Source organism: Oenanthe melanoleuca, chromosome 23 (assembly GCF_029582105.1).
Source record: "Oenanthe melanoleuca isolate GR-GAL-2019-014 chromosome 23, OMel1.0, whole genome shotgun sequence".
NCBI classification, from domain to species: domain Eukaryota; kingdom Metazoa; phylum Chordata; class Aves; order Passeriformes; family Muscicapidae; genus Oenanthe; species Oenanthe melanoleuca.
The window spans coordinates 5,247,851-5,269,691 of NC_079356.1; the positions used below are offsets into that span (position 1 = coordinate 5,247,851).

General features: G+C 48.2%; 2 protein-coding genes and 1 long non-coding RNA gene across 6 annotated transcripts; 2 read left to right on the plus strand and 1 right to left on the minus strand.

The window, feature by feature from the left end:
• Positions 1–1,208: 1,208 nt before the first annotated feature.
• On the plus strand, positions 1,209–9,806 carry RCAN3 (RCAN family member 3). Of its 2 annotated transcripts, XM_056508974.1 has the most exons (6): positions 1,209–1,426; positions 3,263–3,353; positions 4,093–4,335; positions 6,193–6,366; positions 6,831–7,002; positions 7,783–9,806. In XM_056508974.1, the coding sequence occupies exons 3-6, from the start codon at positions 4,141–4,143 to the stop codon at positions 7,986–7,988; spliced, it is 747 nt and encodes a 248-aa protein (XP_056364949.1). In that variant the 5' UTR covers positions 1,209–1,426; positions 3,263–3,353; positions 4,093–4,140; the 3' UTR covers positions 7,989–9,806. The 2 variants fall into 2 exon arrangements, with proteins under 2 accessions (XP_056364949.1, XP_056364948.1); XM_056508973.1 differs by lacking the exon at positions 3,263–3,353.
• A 1,870-nt stretch (positions 9,807–11,676) lies between these two features.
• NCMAP (non-compact myelin associated protein) lies at positions 11,677–19,313 on the plus strand. Of its 3 annotated transcripts, none has more exons than XM_056509297.1 (4): positions 11,677–12,021; positions 17,878–17,972; positions 18,100–18,184; positions 18,622–19,313. In XM_056509297.1, exons 2-4 carry the CDS (start codon positions 17,888–17,890, stop codon positions 18,761–18,763), a joined length of 312 nt encoding a protein of 103 aa, XP_056365272.1. In that variant the 5' UTR covers positions 11,677–12,021; positions 17,878–17,887; the 3' UTR covers positions 18,764–19,313. The 3 variants fall into 3 exon arrangements, with proteins under 3 accessions (XP_056365272.1, XP_056365270.1, XP_056365271.1); XM_056509295.1 differs by lacking the exon at positions 11,677–12,021 and adding an exon at positions 12,943–13,107; XM_056509296.1 differs by lacking the exon at positions 11,677–12,021 and adding an exon at positions 13,119–15,398.
• Positions 15,580–21,610, minus strand: LOC130262288 (uncharacterized). The gene is made up of 3 exons (XR_008842089.1): positions 21,381–21,610; positions 18,572–18,780; positions 15,580–16,081 (listed from the first exon to the last, which is right to left on the minus strand). It is a non-coding gene; the product is annotated as an uncharacterized LOC130262288 (long non-coding RNA).
• Between the last annotated feature and the right edge of the window lie 231 nt (positions 21,611–21,841).

The window sequence follows — 21,841 nt, forward strand, 5'->3', positions numbered from 1 at the left end:
TTGATGTCAGGAGTTACAGGAGTGCTACAACCAAGGTGTTATTGCAAGAGACAGAGTACTTTAAATGCCACTGAAGTGGACACAAATGTTGGAGTTAGTGGTATTAAAGCAGATTATATTGCTGGCCAGAAGGGCAAATGTGGTATTGAATCGATAAAGCAGGAGATTGCAGCAAGGGAGGGCTGAGGATGGAGAGTGACCCATTACCACCTGAATTTGCGCTGCATCTACACTGCAGAGTCCCTTTACCTGGACAGGGGAGACTGAGCTTACCTTTCCTAAAGTGAGATCTGCGGGCTGTTTTCTTACGAGGAGAAGGTGGACAAATCACCTGGTAGAGAAGCCTCCCTCTCTCTCTGTTCCTGAAATTTAAAAGATAGTATTTCAGCCGCAGAAATTTCACTACTTATATTACAAACCCACGCTCTCTTCTGTCTTTCCAAGTGAGGATGAAGCTGTTGCACTCGATATTTGTGTCACTGAAATGCAATAGTTTTGTGTGGGTTTTTTTGTGAAAAAACAAAGAAAGGATGTGAGGTTGTGCTTTCTTTAGAGGTAGAAGTGCACAGGTACTGATGTATGCTCAGCTCAGATGGTGCTGTCTGAAACCATCTCATGGCTGGATTAAGCTGTGATTTACTCCGAGGACACAACCTGTCACTGTTCCCAGCTGGCAGCTGTCCGAGGCTGACGGCAGAGCCGTCCCGATTAATGCCAGGGAGGAATCACGGAATCCCAGACTGGTTTGGGTTGGAAGGGAGCTCCAAGCTCCTCCAGTGCCAGCCCTGCCATGGCAGGGACACCTTCACTGTCCCAGGCTGCTCCAGCCTGGCCTTGGGCACTGCCAGGGGTCCGGGGGCAGCCACAGCTCCTTCCTCCACAGCAGCTGCCAACCCCTCGTCCGGACGCTGCTCCGAGGGCTATTTGCAGCATTTGAAAATAAATTCTCATCGCTCTGAGCTCAGCCATTCCCACAGGGACCCTGCGGCTCCCGCCGCCTCTCCAGGGCTGGATCAGTGCCACACAAACACGGCCCGAAGCGTTCCCAGAGCGCTTTCACGGCGCCTGAAGCACCGCGGGGGACGCGGCGGGGCCGGGAGCGCGCGGCCCCTCAGGAGCGCGACCCCTCAGCGGGGCCGGGCCATGCGCAGAGCCCCCGCCTCCTCCCGCCTCGTCTCCCTTTCTCCCTCCCTCCCTCTCTCCTCCCCTCCTTTCCCTCTCTCCATCCGGGTCACCGACCCCCCTCACACGCTCCCTCAGCTCCCGTGAGGGGGGGACACGCGCGCAGCCGCGTTCCCGCCGCCGCCCCGCCCCGGGACCCGCGGGCGCTGCGCGCTCCCGCCGCCCCTCACGGACACCGCGCGCTCCCGCCGCCCCTCACGGACCGTGCGCGTCCCCGCCGCCCCTCAGGCAGAGCCGTCCGCAGGTGAGCTGAGCCGCGGCCCCGCCGGAGCCTGCCCCGGGCCGTGCCGCGGGTGCGGGTGGGGAAGTTGTTTTCATCCTGTTTCAGGGCAGGGATGGAGCGTTTGGGGTTTGAGTTGTTGGATGTTCGCAGCCGCGGCTCCGGCCCCCGGCCCGGGTTTGTCCCGCCGCGCTGAGCCCGAGCAGATCCGTGGGGTCTGCGGGATCAGCCCCGGCCTTTGGAACCGTGCGATGGTTCGGGTGGGAAGGTTTAAATCCCATCAGTGCCGCCCCTGCCATGGCAGGGACACCTTGCACTGCCCCAGGCTGCTCCAGCCCTAATTCCAGCCCGGCCTTGGGCACTGCCAGGGATCCGGCGGCAGCCACAGCTGCTCTGGCAATTCCAGCCCAGCCCCTGCCCTCCCTCCCAGGGAAGGATTTTTCCTGTTTGCTCCCTAGCAGAGCAGATTGAACTGTTCTGTGGAAATTGCCAGTCCTGACATTCCTTGGGCAGTGGGGTGAGACTCTGAACGAGCCGCCAAGGAAAACTCCCCTGTGCTGCCTGTGCCGGTGAAGAGCTCCAGCTCCCCATGGCAGAAGCTCCTTTGCTTTAATTTCAGATGATTTTTAACCTTATGTGAAGTTGAGGAGTTTGTTTATAAGCATTTCCCTGTCAGCTGGTATTTAAATGATAAGCAGGTGCTAATGCTCAGAAGAAAGGACTTAGTGAAAGGTCTGATCCCAGAGGCTTTAGTTCTTTGGGATCATTTATTTGTGCTGTTTAATCTGAAATCTGTGAGGGAGTGAATGATCTAATAGTTTCCTAATGAGTATTGCAGTGAAATTACTTATAATTTTACTGCTGTTAATACTATGATGAGGATAAGCTGATCGTAATAAATAACTTAGATTTTCATATCTCCATTCCTATCAGACAGTTTATAAATAGGAATCTCACCTTTCCAAGGAGGTAAGTGAAGAAATTCCCTTTTTCCTGAAGCAGAGCACTTTGGCTGTTGCACTGATAATCACATTCCTGTACCTGTCAAGTTTGGAGTGTTCTTTTCCTGATTTTGATGCTTTCTAATAATTGCACAGTAAATAGTTCTACCCAATCTGTTAAAATTGCATTTCTCACAGGGCTGTTTCTCACTGTACTTCTTAATTAATATTCATACATGAGTCTTGCCTGTCTCATCCTGATGTCAGGGGGCTGCTGGAGATTTTTGTCTTGCTCAGTAATCAGGTGTTTTGAATTGATTGGGGTGAAGTAATGAAAAATGAGTTATCTGAGAAAAAAATAGAATTAACCACATAGGTTTGTTATTTAAAAGAACAGAACTATGATGAAATCTTAATTTAAAAAAGAAATAAATACAATATAATTGCAGTAGCTTCTGTAGCCCAGTGTTCTCTCACTTTGGTTTCATGTCTCTGCTGCCCTGACTTTGTTTTGCAGTGAGGCTCAGCCTCAACTTGACCAAATCTCGAGTTGCTCTGTGAGTTCCTCACTCCAGGTTTGATTCACCATTCATTCAATATTTGTGTTTGCTTTCCAAACTCCTTTTTTCTTGCCAGTGTTGCTGTCTCCTTGTTGGGGGTCTCCCTGTGCTTTGGGCTGTCAGCAGAGCAGCAGTTGGGAGCAGTTTGTGGGTTGGGTGTTTGATCCCTCAGGAATGTGGGATCCAAAGCAGGCCAGGCTGGATTTCGCTCTCAGTCCCCCAGGGCTTGGCTGGCTCTGGGTGTCTGTCCTGGTGCTGTTTGGGTGAGCCCACATCTCCTCAGAGCCAGATGGTGCCTTTTGTTTGCACCATTTTGGCACATTTTCATTCCTCTGCTCTTCCCTCCTTGCATGAATCAGCAAGCACAAGAACTGAGGTTTCCACCAGCTGCCTGTTTTCCCAAATTTCCATCCTTCCTGCCGTGCTGGGCAGCAGAACTGAGATCCCCAGGTGTGTTCATGGGTTTGGGATGGGGCAGTCACTGCCATTAACCCACTTAATCCCCCCTCATTAGGCAAATATTCAACTAAGATCTTTCTCAATTAATCATTATATGTTTACTACCTTTTTTTTAGTGTTGTGTCACAAATTATCACTCTTTCCAGACCAGATCTGGTGCAGTTACCTGTTTTTCTCTCAACACACAGCAGTGTGATAAGCCCAGGAGTTTTGCAGGGATGGGTGGCAGAAGGTCCGTTCCTGTAAAATCTTTTCTACTGTATAAAACATACTCTCCCTTGTGATGTTTTTTATTTAGTCTCTTGCTTCTTTGCATTTTTTGGTCCTCTTTGATTTTGGTTGGCTTGGAGAAGCTTTGGAGAGATGATTTAACTTTGTCCATGTGCTTTCATTGATGAAATAAAGTTATTTTCTCAGATACCAGAGGACTGCTCTGATTAGCCAGGAAATGGTTTTAATTATTAAACAAGAAATTGGAGAAAAGCTTCTAGAACAGTGCTGTCATTTTGGATTCCCGTCAGAGTAAAGGGAGGAGGAATTGCAGTTTCTTCATGGGGAGACTTTATCTCCCTTTTGAAGGAACAGCAGAGTCCTCCCTCCATCCTGCTGATTCGTGGGGCACAGAACAAATCCCATGTTGATTCCTGTTCTCTGTGACATGATTTGCCTGTAGCAGTGGCAGCAGGAAGATGTGATGTGCTCACATTTGGGTTTGGGTTTTTGGCTGCAGGGCCCTGCTGGAAGCTGGCACCTGAGCAGGAGCTGCTGGGGGGGAAGGATGCTCAGGGATTCCGTGAAGTCCTGGACTGACAGCCAGTCAGACCTGTACAGCAGCGACCAGGAGGAGGAGGAGCAGATGATCTTTGGAGAAAATGAAGAGGATTTGGAAGAGATGATGGATTTCAGTGACTTGCCTACCTCACTCTTTGCTTGCAGTGTTCACGAGGCCGTGTTCGAGGTGCAGGAGGAGAAGGTAAGGGGGGAGGGCTGTGAGCTGTGCTCAGTGTTCACTGAATAGTTTTGTCTGGATTTTCAGTGTATTAATTCATTATAACTGAGGGAAAAGCCCAACCCAGCTCAGAGCAGTTACCCAAGGCAGATAATACCACACTTCTCTGGCCTTGGAAACTGTTAATGGGGAATAATACTGCTCACATGAAAAGCTCTTCTGATTATTATGTTTTTCCTCTTTATGCAAACATCATGATACAACATCCAAAGGTAGATTTAAATAAAATCTGAAACAGAAAAAAAATAAAATCTGCCAATTTAAATGTTTCATTTCAAGGCAAGGATCCTGTTACAAGAGTGATACAGATTTGCAGGATGTGTGTTCTGACTTGAAGACCTTGAGAATGGCTCAAAGTAAAAAGTAAAGTAAAGTAAAATTTATCTGGCCTGTTAGCATTTTATCCAGTCAAATCTTAATTCCCTTTGCTTCTAAGAGCATCAGGAATAATGAGTTCCATTACATGAAAGAATTCACACATTGTCCTTGCATCTCAGGTGTGTCCAGGCAGCCTTTTGGTTTTAACTCATTAAAGAATTTGGCTTTTCACATTGCACCTGGAAGTGTTTTATCCAGTTTAGTTCAAAGAGCAGAAGGTGAGGAATGCAGACAGGGTACAAGTACATCTTGTTTCACTCTCAGATATTCCCTTTGGGAGGGGAATGGCAGGACTGAACATCCTCACCCTTCTCACTGCAGGGTTGAGCCACTCAATTGCAATTCTCTGTTTGTCAGGTACAAAATTTGGCTTTGTGCAGAGGTTTTGTGTTATAATAAAGACTCTGATGTTGTGTGGGTTGGAGAAAATGGGGCAAAAAACATTGTTTGTGTTAAAGCCAACATGGGCATCATCTGAAGTGTTTCTTCAGTGCTGTTTAAACTGAGACTGGCATTGTTTTTTTAATGAGGAAAGGCATTACCAAGATTTTTGGGAGAGATCAGAGTCTGTTGGAATCAGGTAAATTAACTGTGGTCCCTGGAAAGAGTTTTAAATTGAAGATTCCTCTTCTGCCTACTGGCTTATGTTGATGTCTGAATAACAGACTATTATCAGAACTTAGTAAATAAAACTGCAGAGAGATTTCTTGCTCATCCAGGGATTTAAATCTGACTTTTTACAGTGGATGAAAATCTACACCAGGAGATTTCCTGCTGCATTTACACGTGGGGAAAAAAAAACTGTAAATGAGGTCTCTTGTGGATCAGAGAGCTGGCAAATTAATTGAATTTCATAACTGAAAATTATTAATTGTATTTCAGAACCATGAAATTGATTTTCATGACAATGTAGTTACCAGTCTTTAATGAACTTGAGGATAAGATTTCATGTTCAATAAACCATGGATATTTTTTCAGTTTTTCTGGTTTTGTGTTTACTGTGGGAGAGACAAAAATCTTGTATTAATTATCTTACTCATGCTGATAAATTTAACATTTTCCTTACATAATCAATACTTTATCTAATGCAGAAATTACCTGATTTGCAGAGTGTTTTTGTAGATCCTTGATGAAAATCGTGTACAGGTAGCAGTAATTTTGGAGACCTGCAGCTCTGAGCAGCTCTCACTAGGTGGCACTTTGTGCATGCAGAGTTTTTGGGCTGGTTCACACGGGTTTGCTCTTGGAACTCAGGTGTAAGCAGCGAGCCAGAGCTGTGCTGCCCTGAGCGTGGGTTTAGCACAGGGAGGGAGGTGTGGAACCTGCAGGTTGAGGTGAGTCAGGGAATGGCTGGGATTTGGGACAGCAGAGTGAAGGAAGATGTCTTTTCCCAGAGTGAGAATGTTCATTTAGCATCAGGAGAATGTTTGTGCTTGTCTCCAGGAAAGGTTTGAGGCACTTTTCACAGTCTATGATGAGCAGGTGACGTTCCAGCTGTTCAAAAGCTTCAGGAGGGTGAGGATAAACTTCAGCAGCCCCGAGGCAGCAGCACGAGCTCGGATAGAGCTGCACGAGACCGAGTTCAGCGGGAAGAAGCTGAAGCTTTACTTTGCACAGGTACAGAGGGACAGGGAGACCTTGGGCCTCTCTCCTGGCTTCTTTATTCCTCCCTTGCCCATGAGCTTCATGTGGGGTAAATGTCTGAAATCACCTCATTGTTCTACACTGAGCTGGGCCAAAATTTTAGGGCACAGTTTTGGTTTTCATCTTGAGCTGAGATTGGCTGGGAGAGTCTCTGTGCAGTGACCAAACCACCTTCCCCCAGACACACAGAGGGGCTGAAACAAAGTAAGTGGGTCCCAAATTCTCCAAGAGGTGCTTTGTCCCTGTGGTGTTCTGCAGTGTCCCTGCACAGTTCTGAGCTGCAGCAGTTCCCTGAGGTGTTGTACCAAGAGCTGAACCTGTTTTGTTTTTTAAAGCTAGGCTGAATTAAGTGCAGGGCACAGATGGGCATTAGTGGGGAAATAAACCAAATAAAAAGGGAATTCATTTGTGCTATGTATCTCCTGCTTTGCCTGCAGGTGCAGGTGTCCAGTGAAATTGGGGACAAGTCCTACCTCCTTCCTCCACAACCTGTGAAACAGTTCCTGATTTCCCCCCCTGCCTCTCCCCCAGTGGGGTGGAAGCAGAGTGAAGATGCAACTCCTCTGATCAATTATGACCTGCTCTGTGCTGTCTCCAAGCTGGGGCCAGGTAGGGACATTCACCTGCTCTTGTTTGGTGCTTCCCTTCAAAAGTGGTTATTGGGGGAGTTAATGAACTTGTCCTTTTCTGTGAGAAGAAACTGAGTCTCTTATGTGATGTTTCTTACTTGAATGAAATGATCCATCACTTTCTTTACTTAATTATTTAATTGATTGAAAGTGTAGAACAGGACTGGACTGTGAGGGAGTGGCTCCATCAGACCCAAATATTGAATTTTTTCAGAGCCTCAGGATTAAGGAACAATCAGAGAAATGAGAAGTTCAGTCTCTTGCAGATGAGCAGCTCCAGCTATTCAGGATGTCTGGATGCCAATATGGACTTTTTAGGTTTAATTATCAACTTCTCTCTAAGCCTTCCTGGGAAATGTGGTGTTTGCTTTCTGTGAAAAGCAGGAAATGGGGAGGTTTGATGTGCTCAAATGCTTTTGTAGCTTTTAATTTACAAATGTCACAGAAATACACAGCACAAATGATGTCACTTAGAAATGTGTTTGCTGCTTGTGTTCTGATGTCTTCCTGGGAGCTTTTTACATCCCTCCCTTCCTCTAAATGTCAATTAAAAATTGATTGTATTCAAAGTGTGCTGTAACTGCTACAGGGACTGTTTAGGGGCATTTCAGAGGTTTGGGGAAGAAGGGAGGTTGAGCACATTGAAGATGGGATGGGAATTATTGATTATTTCCTTGTGTTGTTGAAGTTACTGAGGGGCTTTTGAGCTGATTCCTTTCCTGGGGGTGTTTTTAACATGCCTCTTGCTGGCTGCTCTCAGGGGAGAAGTACGAGCTGCACGCAGGCACAGACTCCACCCCCAGCGTGGTTGTGCACGTGTGTGAGAGCGAGACAGAGGAGGAGGAGGAGGTGAAGAACCCCCGGCAGAAGATCCTGCAGACGCGGCGCCCGGAGCCGCCGCCCGCCCTCCTGAGTGACTCCAAAGCCTTCGAGTGCCCCCTGCAGGTGGGGGGGACAATGAGCTGAGCTGCTCCCTGGAACCAAACCAGGCACCCGGCCCCTCCATGTGTTGCTGTCTGTGCTGCTGCTATAGGTCACTACAGATCTGACTTGTAGTTGTCTGTCATGTTCAAGATTTTGGATGCCAATGCTCTGAAAGCACTTTAATTTTAGGGACTAGTCCCCCCCTGAGTGTAGCAAATCCACCTGACTTGAAATAGTGACAATTAGGGAGTCTGGCTGTGTTTTGGTTTTTTAAGATGTTGCCCTTTGCTCTCTGTTGTACAGTGTGATGTTCCAAGTGCTGAAATAATCTCCTCCTGTCACGAGTGGGTTCCAGCAAGTTCCTTGTACAGCAGCTAAAAGCTGATGTGTCCAACAGCTTCCAGTGAATCCTGTGTTAAACAAGTGAAATGCACTCTGTGCTCAGATTCCTTGCCAGCTGAGGTGAGGGTTAACCTTTGCTTCAGTCAGAAACACCAGGTGTGTGTTTGTAGTTTGACATGAGGTACAAATACAGGGAGGAGCTGAATCAGGGGGGTTGGTGACTACAGGGAGAACACCAGAGGAAGAACCTCTGTCTATCACCAACACTCCTGCTCTGGTGTCTGTGGTGGTGCACTGACACCTAATGAGGAGTTAATTACAGTGGTGCAGTGAAACACGGATCCAGCTGTTGGGTGTGTTGTGTCTGATCCTCTCTGACAATCTGGGGATGTTTATTCCTCTCCAGTCCTTGGGACAGCCTCCACATCTGAATAAATCCAGTGACTGTTAGGTCCTGGCAGGAGCTAAAACATCCAAGGGTTAATTGTTAACTTCTCCAGTCTGTTTTGTATTTTCAAAGACAATCAGTTGCCTGGCTTAGCCAGTTTTTATGCAGTTTCAGCCCTTGTTTGCTGTTTTTTGTGAGGACTTTTTCTGTGTGGCCTCCTGTGTGTCTGACAGAACACCTGCTGCTTCTGAGACCAGGATGCATCCTCTAGAATACAGATCTTTGATTTTGTGATCTTGTGTTAAGTGTTTTAGTAGGAGGAAAATATGCCTTGGTATAACAACACCTGCTCCTGTGCTTTTATGCTATTTTATAGCCAAACTTTTTTAGTCTAGACAGATTCTTCTTTTTTTCTATTTAAAAAGATAAAATGATTTGTGAACAAACCAGGCTGCTGATGTTCCTGTGTAGAAATCATTCTGAAATTCAGATTTTTCAGGTTCATTTCAGTGTTTCAGTTGTACCTGACATGCTTCTTAAACTTCCAGAAGTGTTCTCACTTGACTGACAGCAGGGAAAAGGAATGGGCAGGGATTCTCATGGGTGTGGAGCTTTTCAACTCTGTGTTGTGCCTGCTCAGGATCCCTCCTGCCACCAGCTTCAAATGGGATCCTGCAGGCAGGTCCTTGCTGCAGAGGCAGGAACAGGACAGAGTAAAAAGGTAGGGAAATGGGGTTTGTCCATGTATCACAGGTGGGGTATTTATGTATCTCTTCAGGTATTGAAATCACTCCAAGCCCAGCTTTACTGTCTCACTGTTCCATGGGAGTAAAACAAAGGTAAAAAGCCCAACAAAAACCTGTGTTATCCAGCAGGCTTGTGGATTTTTGAAATTCCAGAAGTCCAGGTTGGATTCTCTGTGGTGTTTCTATTTTTTAAATTATTTCTTTTCTACCCCAGTGTAGAAGTTGCTGTAAGTAGGAGTAAGTGGAGAAAACCTTCAGAAACAGTTTTATAAGGAGAATCGAGTGTGATGTGTTGATGTATAAATGTGTAAAATGTGGAACAACATTCCAGCACTTTCCATTGTGTAAAGACACTTCAAATAAAACAATGCAGTGCCATTCACACTTGGGATTTGAGCTGTGTTTCCTGCTGGACAAGGTGGATGTTGAGATTTTTAATGGGTGTTTCATTTTTGAATGTTCTCATGGGCAGATGGGATGGGGACTCTGTGTGCTTGGAGCTGGGGGCCAGGGGCCCACGGGAGGGATTTGGGATCTTTGCATGGACCACTCTGGGTGGGAAGGAGGAGCCAAACAAGAGGCTCCAAAGCTTTAATGAAGCCATTGATCAATAGCAGAAGTGATTCTGCTCCACTCCAGGGTGACAACCTGCCTTGGCAAACAAAGCTGGAGTTTGCTTTATTCCTTCCACACATTGTCCCCCCCCAGAACCTGCTTCTCCTAATCACTGACCTGCTGGTGAAGGCTATTTTTAGCAGCAAGCTTGCACAGAGGCACCAACTCAGCCCTTTCTGAGCTTGCACTTTGTATAAATTCCTTTCAGAGGTTCCCCTTGAGCAGCAGCTGAAATGTGGTGTTTCTTTGTGTTCTGGAGTTATGGGAGTGCTTTGGTTTTATAATAACTGAGAACCTGGGATTGCAGCTCCTCATTCTGCCTTGTCACAGAACTGCTTCTGGAAGGACCTTGTGCATAAAATTCCAATTGTTTTATTTATTCCCTTAAAGGTTTCATTCCCATTTTCATGTGGGTTTGGATTAGGGATATTTTTGAGCCCAGAGCAGAAGGTTAGTCTGTGAATCTTACTGGGTTTTGTTTATTTGCCCACTCTCAGTGTAAAACTTGGTAGGAGAGATTCCTGGTTTGGAAAGAGACCCCAGCCAAGCTTCATCCCCTTGGAGAAAATGCAGAGCAAGGTAAAAGACTTCTCCTCCTGCAGATAGTGACCCTGAGATGTGGGTGAGTGTGACACAGGGCTGTCCCTGCCATCACTCACAGCTCCAGGGAGGGTTCACAGGGTCTGAATTCTCCATAAAACAAGAGCAGGGCCCAGAAAGCAGAAAACACTTTATTTTAGATGTTACCTAATGTGTTAAAATCCTGCTCTGAAGCAGGTCTCTGTACTGGAACACTTTGGCATGCTCAGGCCTGCAGAGGGAATGTTTGATTCCCCTGGTGAAGGGAACATATTCCAAGCATCAGCAGGACTGGGGTGAGGCAGTGGGAAGGACATTGTGCATTCTGGTTTGCTCTTACATAAAACATAAAAACAGCCAAGGCCTGTCCTCCGTGGCTCTGTGCTGGATCACAGGCACAGGAGCAGGGACTGGGAGGGCAGCCAGGCTGAGCTGGGCCCTCCTGCTGGGCCAGGTCACCTCAGCCCCCTTCAGCCCCCAGGGGGTCTGGTAATGATTGCTGAGGGTGCCTGGAGATCACCGAGGGCCTCATTTCACAATGCAGCTCCAAACTCGAGCATAATGAGGGTTTAGTTGGTCTGGATATCTGCTGTGTATCTGTTCTCTCTTTTGTTCTCCCTGAGACACTCCAGGCTGTGCTCTGTCCTGCCAGGTGCAGGCACACTGCACATTAACCAGCAGAGCTGGGAGCTCAGCTGGTGTTCAGCAGGAGTCAAAACTGTGGCAAATGCAGTGAAACCCCTCACCTTGTAAGGCTGTGTCACTTCCTGGGGGTTGGTAATGCTGCAGTGAGCCTGGAGTTAATTCACAGTTCTGCTTTGTCCTCTGATGTCCACTGACTTCATAAGGGTTTTTCTGGACCATCCCAAAGTCTCCTTTGCTCCCCTTTTAATGGGATGAGCTCAGGGTTGGTGCCTGCAAACTGGGTCACTGCTGTTGGCAGCAGAGCTTTACAGTAACAGTGTATAAACATTAATTTATACATTACACAAATGTATTTATATATTTAACAGTGTATAAACCTGGTGTGTGGCTCCAGCTCCAAATTTAAGACCTGGTGAGGAACAAACCCTTGGGAAAGTCCCACCCTCCCTATCTGCTGTCACAGAGAACTGACATTAGCTTTTATTTGGTCACAGGGGCTGGTGCCTCCCTTCCTGTAGTACTTAAATTGAGTTATTAATTACTTTTATTAACTTAGATTCATAGCTCTTCCCAGTTCTGGTTGCTGACTGTTGAAAGAAGCCCCTTCTGCTCTCCAGAGATATAGCCCAGGGAAGGCTTGTGGCTGGAAAACCACTCCTGTTCTCAGGAGAGCCTCGTGCTCCTGCTTGTTTATGCAGGATGGGACAGTCATTGTAAGGAAACCAATCAACTGAAATTTATTCTCCTGGAAAGATATTTGGTGAGTAATCCCTGCTGGGATTTCAGTCTGGGGCTTAAAGGAGCTTCATGGGGGATTGAGCTGGAAGTGACTAATGTGGGTCTTTGTAGCTGTACCAAAAAAAAAAAAAAATCACTAAAGAATTGGCTCTGGTGAAAAAGCCTCTATGGTTGTGTTCTGTGGGTTCAGTGTGGAAACCAGCCCATGGTGGACACCAAGGAGAAGCATGAGCTCTGTTAGGGGCACAAATGTTCAAATGTTTCTGGAGGAGAAAAGGGAGATCTGCAAGGTAAGGAAGGACCTCATTTTTCAGCCCAGCTGGATTCTGGGGCTCCCAGGAAATCCACTGCAAATGTTTATGGACCACCAGGATCCCCTGTTGCTGCCTTCCATGTGGAGGCAGGAGTCTGTAACGAGCAGGTTTTGTCCTGTTTCAGGTTGCACAGTAAGGGAGGTGGGTGAAGCTGAAATGGAGAATGGGGGAATCATCTCCTGCACAGCAGCTCAACCACCCTAAACCACGAATGGAGCCTGAATGAAGGCTGTGGCTTGTTCTGTGGTTTTCTGGTTTCCCATGGGAGCTGCATCAGATCTAGGCAGGGGACAGATTCCTTTCTAAAGTATGACATCCACAGGAAAAATCCAGACAGGGACTGTGGTCACACTTCTCTGCAGGATAAAGGCGAGGATTCCTTTCTGGTTTGATCCTTTTGATTCCACTGATGAGTGGACAAAACCACTTGTTCCGTCTTTGGGCTGGACGTGCTTGGGATCCTTCCCCCGAAGTGCCTGGGAAACCTTTGGGAACCCGGGCTGTTCCCAACCTTGGGAACTGTCGCTGTCGGACCGGGGGCCATCCCAGCCTCCCCCACCCCCGCAACCGCGCAGGGCCCGGGGAGGCGGCGCCGGGGGCAGGGCCGGGCTGGGCGGCCCCGGGAGGCACCTGCGGCGGCGGGGCTGTGCCGGGGCTGTGCTGGGGCTGTGCCGGGGCTGCGGCCGCAGCGGCTCCCGCGGCACCGGCGGGGCTGCGCTGGGCTGTGCCGGGCTGGGGAAGGGGCAGCCCCGGCGGGCGGAGGGAGCCGGAGCCCCGAGCCCGCAGCATCCTCCGTGAGTAGCACCGGCTGTAGGAACCGCTCCTGAATGGGGATAATTGTAGCCCTTCTGCCCTAAAGCTCTGCTCCTTTCTCCCCCAAAATCTCTTCTCCTTTCTCCTCAAATATCTATTCTTTCTGCCCTAAAGCTCTCTTCTTTCTCCCCCAAAGCTCTGTTACTTTTTGCTCCAAATATCTCTTCCTTTCTCCCCCGAAGCTCTGTTTCTTTCTCCCTCAAATGTCTGTTCTTTTCCACCCAAATGTCTGTTCTTTCTGTCCCAAAGCTTTGTTCTTTCTCCCCCAAATGTCTGTTCTTTCTGCCCCAAAGCTCTGTTCCTTTCCGCCGGTGAACGCAGTTCTTGCAGCGCGGTTACTCCGGGCGTGTGTGCGAGGCACTGTGGATGTACCACGGGAAACGCGAGTTCTTATCGGTACCTCTAAACCAGAAAGAGAGAGCAGATGTCCTCGCACGTTTTTCTATTCAACTGGTGCTTGAGCAGCAGTTCCATGAACTGGGAGCCCGTAAGGGACGGGACTGGGACTGGCACTGTTGTGGCGCGGTTTCCTCCGCGGCTGTTGAAAGCTCATTGCATCGCCGGCGCTCTCCTTTCATCACTGGGGACGCTCAAACTCTTGTCTGACTTATTCAACCCCGGCACTATAAATATGGGTTTGGTGTGGTTATTTGTTTGTGGTTTTGAGGGTTTTCTTTGTTGTATATTCTTTTTCCCAATCTGTTAAGCAGCGTGCTGGAAAGAGCTGGCAGTGTAATATTTAACAGGAAAAGAACTCGAAAGCTCAGAGCATTGTGTTACAGTTCACTGAGTGTCTCCAGCACAGAACAAAACTACACTGCTTGCATTATTTGGGAACACACTGCTGCTGCTGACAGGTTTGAATGGAGATTTTTGGTTTTTCCTGGTAATTAATGTATTCAGTGCCCCAGGAAGTCCTTGCTAAAGGAAGCGTAGCTTTTTGTAAACAGCTTTCCCTGATGGGATGCATTGTGCTGGGTGGGCAGGAGGGCTTGAGGTAGTGATTACAAACCAGGAGACAAAGGCAGAGCAGAGACCGGTGACTTCAGGGTGTGACAGAGTTATTGTCCCTCCGTGGGTGCCAGTTTGGGGCACTGAGGGTATGCCAAGGGTTCTGCTGGAGAACAGGCTGCAAGGGTGAGGTGCCAGCTGCTGTGTGTGCCTGCAGGGCTCTGCAGAGGGGAAGGTGCCCCAGACACTCAACAAGCTGCACAGGCAAGCTCCAGCACTGTGGTGGTGCTTGGGGTTTTTTCCATTTTAACTCCAAATCCTGGTTCTGTTGGATATTTCCCAAGTGTCTAAGCAAGTCTTCTGATCCCAGTGTGCCTTAGATCCTGGCCTGGAACCAGTGGGAAAATACCTCTGGCTTATTTTCTTCCATATCCTGCATATCCCTGAAGGGTCTGGAGTGGTTTTAGGATCTGAACGTGGTGGAGTTCCTGTCGTTCCCATGAATAACTGCATTCACAGAGGGGGAGGAGAAGTGTGTGTGGCCCAGAATTTTAAGGCAAAAAAAAAAATTAGAATTGGGCAATGTGCAGTTCACAGTGTGGTTTAGACATTGCTCCTGGGCAAGTCAGTGACAAAAGTCTACCAATATTCCCAGGCATGGCTTTAGAAATGAGGGTGCTCCTTTTGGGCATCCTGCTGTCACCTATTGTCACCTGTGGGAGCTGAGGGGTTTTGGTGCCTCTCACCATCCAAACCAGGTAGAATTACTGAGATTTTAGTTGGTGCTGCTCCTGCCCAGAGCTGCCAAGGCAATGAACTGCTTTTAATGGGTGTTTTACCAGCATTCAGCCTGGGCAGCTCATGCCAGAACCTGAGAAAATGCTGAAAATGCTTATGTAAAGGTGCTGCCCTGACATGGGGACATTCAGGCTCTCACAGGGAGAGTTGTTTGCCCCAGGCCACTTTGAACTTGGCCTTTTCTTCCCTCCTTCCTCCCTCTTTGGAGCCTCTCAAGGTAAACCCAGGCACGTTCAGCTCTCATGAAGGACGTTGTGTTTCTATTGCTCCCTGAAATCACAGCTTGCCTCCATCCCTGGCGGTGTTCCCGGGGTGCTGGGAAGGTGAGGGCAGGAACAACCCAGCTGCACACAAACCCCACCTTTCCCCAGGTGAAAGCAGTGAATCTGTGCCCTCCTAACCAGCACCAGCCTTCCCTGGTAGGGAGCTGCCTCTCCAAGTCCAGCCATCCTGGACAAACCCTCAAACAAAGCCCTGTGCTCCCTGTGGCCCCTCTGCTGGAGTTGCCAGGTGCTGCTGACAGGTGAGCTCTGATCCCATCTCCCCACAAACAAGCCCAGCTCAGCCCAGCAGGGCCCCTGAGCTGCCATCCAGCAGGGCAGGGGCAGCAGGGAGGCTTTAGAAAGGGGGGCACTGTTCCCACTTGCCACAACAACCCACCCCTGTATTTGCCAAGGTGTTTGAAATGGAAACGTGCCCAAAGCTGAACTTTGTGGAAACATTTCCAGCTTCATAACGTGGGCATGCAAAAATAACCAGCAGTGTGGAGAGTGAGGGTGAATGAGAGGCTCTGAGAGCCCAGGCAGGTGTGTGTGCACAGGGGGAAGTGCAGCCCTGTGTCATGGACAAAGAATGTCTGTGATTACTGTATCAAAGTCCACTTCTTCTCCCCTGCTGCATGGCTTTTATCCAGCACTCCTGATTTTCCAAACGGTTTTCTGAACAGAGTAGGATCCAGGCTGAAAATTCAGGTTCCCATGGATTTTTTTCTGGGCTTTGCTGGGTCTGTCTTGCAGCAGAGGCTTGGTCAGGTGAAACGTGCTGATTCACAGGGCAGGAATGGAGCTGGGACTCCAGGTAAGAGCAGGACTGGCACCCTCCACCCTGCTGCAGACACAGGCCTTGCACCTCTTGACTTGCTCCACAAAACAGAAAAACCCCAACCTGATGCAGTTTTCAAACTGCACCCCAGATTGGTGCAGCCTGCTGGATAAATTAATCCCTTTTGTAAACAGGCAGTTTCACTACAACAAAAAAAATTCTTTAGCTCTGGGTGACTCATGCACAAACAGCTCCTCATTCCCAAGGTGGTTTGACCCAGAGGGAAGGTAGGAAGGATGAATATTTCATGGCTTAATACTAAAATATTCAGCCTTATTTATTTGGAGTTTTTATTTTGGTAGCCAGAGGAGGAAAAAAGGCTTCTGTAGGTCCAGCATTTGCACTGCCCTGTCAGGAGCCACAAGGTGAGAGCAGGATGTGGCTTTTTCTGTCAGAACATGTGATCAGATTTTCATGAAGAGTCTCTTGAGCCTCTGCTGTCACTGGTAAAACCTTCATCCACGTGGGAGGATGAGTGGGGAGACAGGAACAGCTGTCCCTGAGCCCTGGTGCCCCCCAGGTTCCTCTGAGGTGTGTATGAACCCTGTGCTGGACAATAGGGCTGGACAGAGTCTAAACACAAAATATTCCAGCTGATGCTCATGCTGCTGAATTAACTTGGCCTTGGCTAAACAAAGGAATCATTCACTCTCAGGAGAATGACCCAGTTACAGGCTTGGGGCAAAATTAGTTTGGTTTTTAGATTAAAAGAAGAAGACCAAACTTTTAACTTGAGGGGATTGAAGTATTTGAAGAGTGGCCCTTGCAGTTCTGATCTTGCATCCCATTCAGACACCAACCCCTTCCCTCCCTGCTGCCTCCTGATCCCTCTCATTCCCCACTGACCTGCTCTGCAGGTTTTTAATTGGTATTAATTTTTATTACCAACTGATTTCCACTGAATTATTTCTGGCTATTGTTTATCTAGTGTTGTGTAAAATTAAAGTTACCAGGCCACACAATATCCCAGTGGAGCACCAGAGCCTTGCCTGGTTGTACTGGGCAGCATCTGAAGTGGGAAACTCAATTCCATATCAAGTGCTGAAGGATAATTCACTTTTCAAGGGGCAGTTCAGTGTCTCAGCTCAGGGACTGGGAGCTGAGCTGCTTCCAGAGGGCTCTTTGAAGTGCTGCTCACACCCCTCTCAGGCTGAAGGAGCCCTTTAATGCCTCGGGTTTCCAGGGACACTTGGAAAACCCTTATAAAACCAGCAAACATCCCAGCTGCTCTTTCCAGATCCACAGTTTCACCCACCAAAACACAGGCATGTTTTCAGCTGTGCCCTTGGAAGTTCATCCACTTCCAATAACAGACCTGAGCTGACACTGGGCTGAACTCACAACCTCCTGCCACAGCCACGTTGCAATATCCCTGGTCAGGGGCTGGTGTTTGTCCTGGCACTTTTGGAGCTCCAGAGGAAGGGGTTAAATGGTTTTTCTTCTCCATGTTAGATGAATGAAGCTCCTTTAAATTCTATTTTACAATGGAGTTTTTAAATCTTTCTGTGATGAGTTTTTCCCTTCCCTCAAGACATTGCTGAATTCTGGGTGCAGAATCCTTCACACTCATTTGCTCAGTGATCTGAATCTCAACCAGAGGTGATAATCTAAAATTCCTAGGCATTTAAAATACATTATTGTGTTTATATTTACTTTATCCTATTAACACTGATCAGGGTATATTTTGAGGCAAATTGCTCAAGAATGTACCAAAACTTCCATCACACCAATATCCAATTTCCATTCAGCAGGGCCAGGTTTCCACCACAATGAAAATATGAAGAACCCCAGTTCAGCAGAGAGCCTGGCAGGTTCTGAGCCTTTGGGGGCATCTGCCTAATTAGCACTGTGAAATCTGGGTTAATATTTTAGGAGTTCACTCCTCTTTTTCCCCTCTGCAGCCAACTCAAGATGACGACAGCCACGCCACTGACCAATAACACTCAGCTCTCAGTCAATGTGACCACAAAGTCTCAAGAACAAATTCTCTATCAAAGTAAGGAAAGGAGTGGGGTGGTAGCTTTTTTTTTGGTTTTAAGTGGACTTTGAACTTATCAAACTTCAAACACTACAGTGACAACTTTGTAAATATGGCTTTTTTTCCCTTCCTGCTTCTCTCCCAGGTTCTGGAGCAATAATTGCTGCCATTGTGGTGGGGGTGATTATTATTTTCACAGTGGTTCTGCTCATCCTGAAAACTTACAACAGGTATGTGGCCAAGTCCTGCAGTCACCAAGTGAAACCAGGATGAACCAAAGTCCCTGCCTTCAGCTAACAGAGCATTTCAGGGTTTGTTGCTGAAAGTTTCCAGGAGAATCTAAGCACTAAAGTGCTGATTACAGTACTGAATCTGTCAGTGCTCTGTGATTGGATCACAGGAAGCACAAAGGGCTCCTTGATGGAGGCTGCATGGTGGGAGCTGTTTTTAGGAATCCCTGGTGATGCAGGGAAGGTCTGAGCGTGCACCAAGGCTGCCAGATGGGGGCCTGGATTCCTCACTTAGAGCTCACAAGCTCTGTGAGGACTTTTGGTATCTTTGGGGTGAAATCCTGGCTTGGTTTGACTGGGCTGTGTGGGAACCTCCCCAGAACTTACCTGGGAGAGGAGAGAGCAGCCCAGGTGCAATTCCCTTCTCCCTTCGGCAGGCGCATGCGCGTGCGGCGGGAGCTGGAGCCCAAAGCCTCCAAGCTGGCAGTGCCACCTCCTGTGGGGCACCACAGCCACAGCCTGGCCCAGCAGCCCTCGGTCACCTTCATCCCCGTGGACATCCACCTGCAGAGCAGGTAGCCAGGAACTCAGCCTCCCTGCAGAGAAGAGATGGAATTGTTATCCCACGGACCTGGAGCTCCTCAGAGCTGCTGCTCTCTCTGTGAACTGACACAAATCCTGGTTTCTTCTTTGGGAGGGAAAACCAGAGATCTGCACACTTTTCCTATGGCTGAAAGAACAGGTGGAGCTCTAGGAATCAACAGGATGACAACAAGGCCTCTTGTGGGTCTGGATAAACCAAGAGAAGATGCCCAGGTTTTGTGGAACTTTTGCTTCCTCAGAGACTTTGAACCTTTTCTGTTCTGCTGATAAACAGGAGGAAAAGTCTGGATGTGCCCCAAACTCAGGTTGGACCTGAGTTTGTTACAAGTTACATGGAAGAGGTTTGTGGTTTATTTTATACTTGATGGGTAGTATAGGAGATGTCAAAATTGTATTTATCTTTACTCGTATTTCATGTTTCTAATGCCATGTATGTACAGGCTGAGGGGAAAAAAAAAAGTTACTTCTTATTTTCAGGTATTTTTAAGCTATTTCTATAAACTCTGTAACTCCATTTCCAAAGGGACTCGGTGTCTGAGGGGTTTCACTCTCAATTCAGGTTCATGCTATGTCTTACACAAAATCTGAGCTCTTTACCTGAAAAAAATAACTATGGAAATAGAAAAAACCAGCTTGGATAAAGTAAGGGAGGCTCTGTGCAGCCCTATGTACCACTCACCCTGCAAGGTTTTGTTCTCTGGTGCAGCCCAACTATTTTTAGCAGTTTTTTATTCTCCAAGCCAACCCACAGTGAGGTTGTTTTTGAGTGTGAGGGCTGTGGGTGTGCAGCAGAGGCACAAAGGAATTCCCAGGGACACTCACAGCCCACGGGGTGGGAGCACAGAGCAGCATTGTCAGACACTGACTGCCAGATTGTCTGAGATTTTGTATTTCATATTTTTTTCAATAAGCCTGGATCTCTTGGGCAGGTCAGTTTAACTAACTGGTAATTTTTAATTGTACAGAAACTAAATTCAATTACTTTGCAATATTCTTTTTTTTTTTTTCTGAAACTGGAACATGGTTTGGATTCCAAACCAAATATTGAGACAGCTGTTTGTGAAGTTTCTGAATCTCCTTGTAAATATTTCTCTTGTCCTGGTTCTCTACCTTATTTTTCGTGGCAGGGAGAATTGATTTAACAATTCAGAAGGGACAGCAGATGCACATCTAATTTCTTTCCAAAAAAATATAAAGGTTGATGTTCTCTGAGCAGTTCCATGGGATCAAAATGAAGTTTTTAGGGAAGATAAGCCCATCTTACTGTTGTGGTTTTGAACATCCCTAGCCAGACCTACTTCTAGCAAATTTTGTTTACTTTCCATTTGCTTCATTTCAAGCCAGTGAAGTTCACAAGCAGAATAAGCAGAACTACTGCAAGCAGTTCCAGTTTCCCAGAATTACTATTACTGGCAGCAGATCTGGCTGCTGTGACCACACCAGCACTGCTCCAGATGAAAAATTCAAATACCAGTAAAATTTGCCTCACACTGGCACCTCCTGGGAGGCCCCAGAGCCCCTCCTGGCAGAGCTCATGCTGAGCAAGCAAAACCACCTTCTCAAAAAGCAAAAATCCCTGTTCTGTGCCATTTGCTGTGGATTTGAGCTTTCCAGGAACAATCCCACGCTCTCCCTGCCCTGATTTGGCCCCCAGGTTCCACTTCCAAACAGATTTTGGGAATGCTCCCCTTTAGCTGGCCCTGCCTTGCAAGAATCAATGGTTGTTTTTTTCCTCCTAAAAGTTCTACAGATCTTCAGCGGGTTGGATCCCCCAGCTGGAATTTCACTGATCCAGACACTCTGGTAAAATGTTTAATTTTTTGCTGCTGGCTAAGTCCTGACCCCAAAACTCAGCTTTTCTCCCTTACTTCCATCCTCCTCATCCCAGCAGGGAGCACGGAGCTCCACCTAGTGTCCTCCTGCCGTCCCACGGGTTCTATCTCGTGTTTCTCAACAAAACCACAAAGCAATTCCAGCTTTAGCTGCTAACTTTATTAAATTCCCTCATCCACGGTACCAGGGCTCTTGAGCAGTCAAGCACTGTCCCAGGTTCGGGACAAACTTGCAAAACTCAGATCATTACAAGTTTAAGCAGATAAAATATGATAATTTCCCATGAGTTTTATTTTCTGAGTCTCATAACCAATTTATTTTCCAAAAAGGCATCTGTAATTCAGCCCAGAAGGAGCCATACAGATCAGTGACCTACACCAGTCACACCAGTTTGTCCTGAGTGGGATGGGGTGGAGAGCTCATGACTTGTCCTCAAGACAAGAAAGACAAGGAGATGCTGGAGGGGGTCTAGCAGGGGTCACAAAGACGATTTGGGGTTTGGAGCATCGCCCTCATGAGAGGAGGACTTTGGGAGCTGGGCCTGGTCAGTCTGGAGAAGGAACAGGTGAGAGGTGATCCAATAAATCCATAAAATATCCCCAAAGGGGTGTCAGAGGATGGTGCCAGACTCTGTTCAGGGACGGGACGAGGAGCAATGGCCATTAAATAAACCACAACATGAGGCAGAACTTGTTTCCATGAGGGTGGCAGAGCCCTGGAACAGCTGGAGACTCCCTCTGTGGGGACACCCCAAACCCACCTGGAGCTGCTCCTGTGTCACCTGCTCCAGGTGACCCTGCTGGGCAGGGGGTGGCACTGGACGATCTCCAGAGGTCCCTTCCACCCCCAACTCCTCTGGGATTCTGTGACCTCTCCAGAGCCCTGCCTCCCGCCCAGAGACCCCTGTTAGGCCGGGAAGGAGCCGAGGGGTCGCACCCGACGGCTGAGGCGGTTCTGCCCTCAGGGATGGCGGCGAGACAGGGCAGGCCCGTCAGGGCACCTGAGATCTCGCGAGATATTGGCCCCTGCAGCTAGTGCTGATGTCAGCATCTCGCGAGATCTCGGCACACACGCGCACTCACCCCCGCGCGCGCAGCAGCAGCCGTGCTCTCTCATTGGTCCGATTCCCTCGCGCGCGCCCGCTCTCCACCAATCAGCGGGCGGCGCGGGGAGATCCCGCGCAGAGCGCGCCCGGCCCCGCCCACCCCCTGCGCCCCGCCC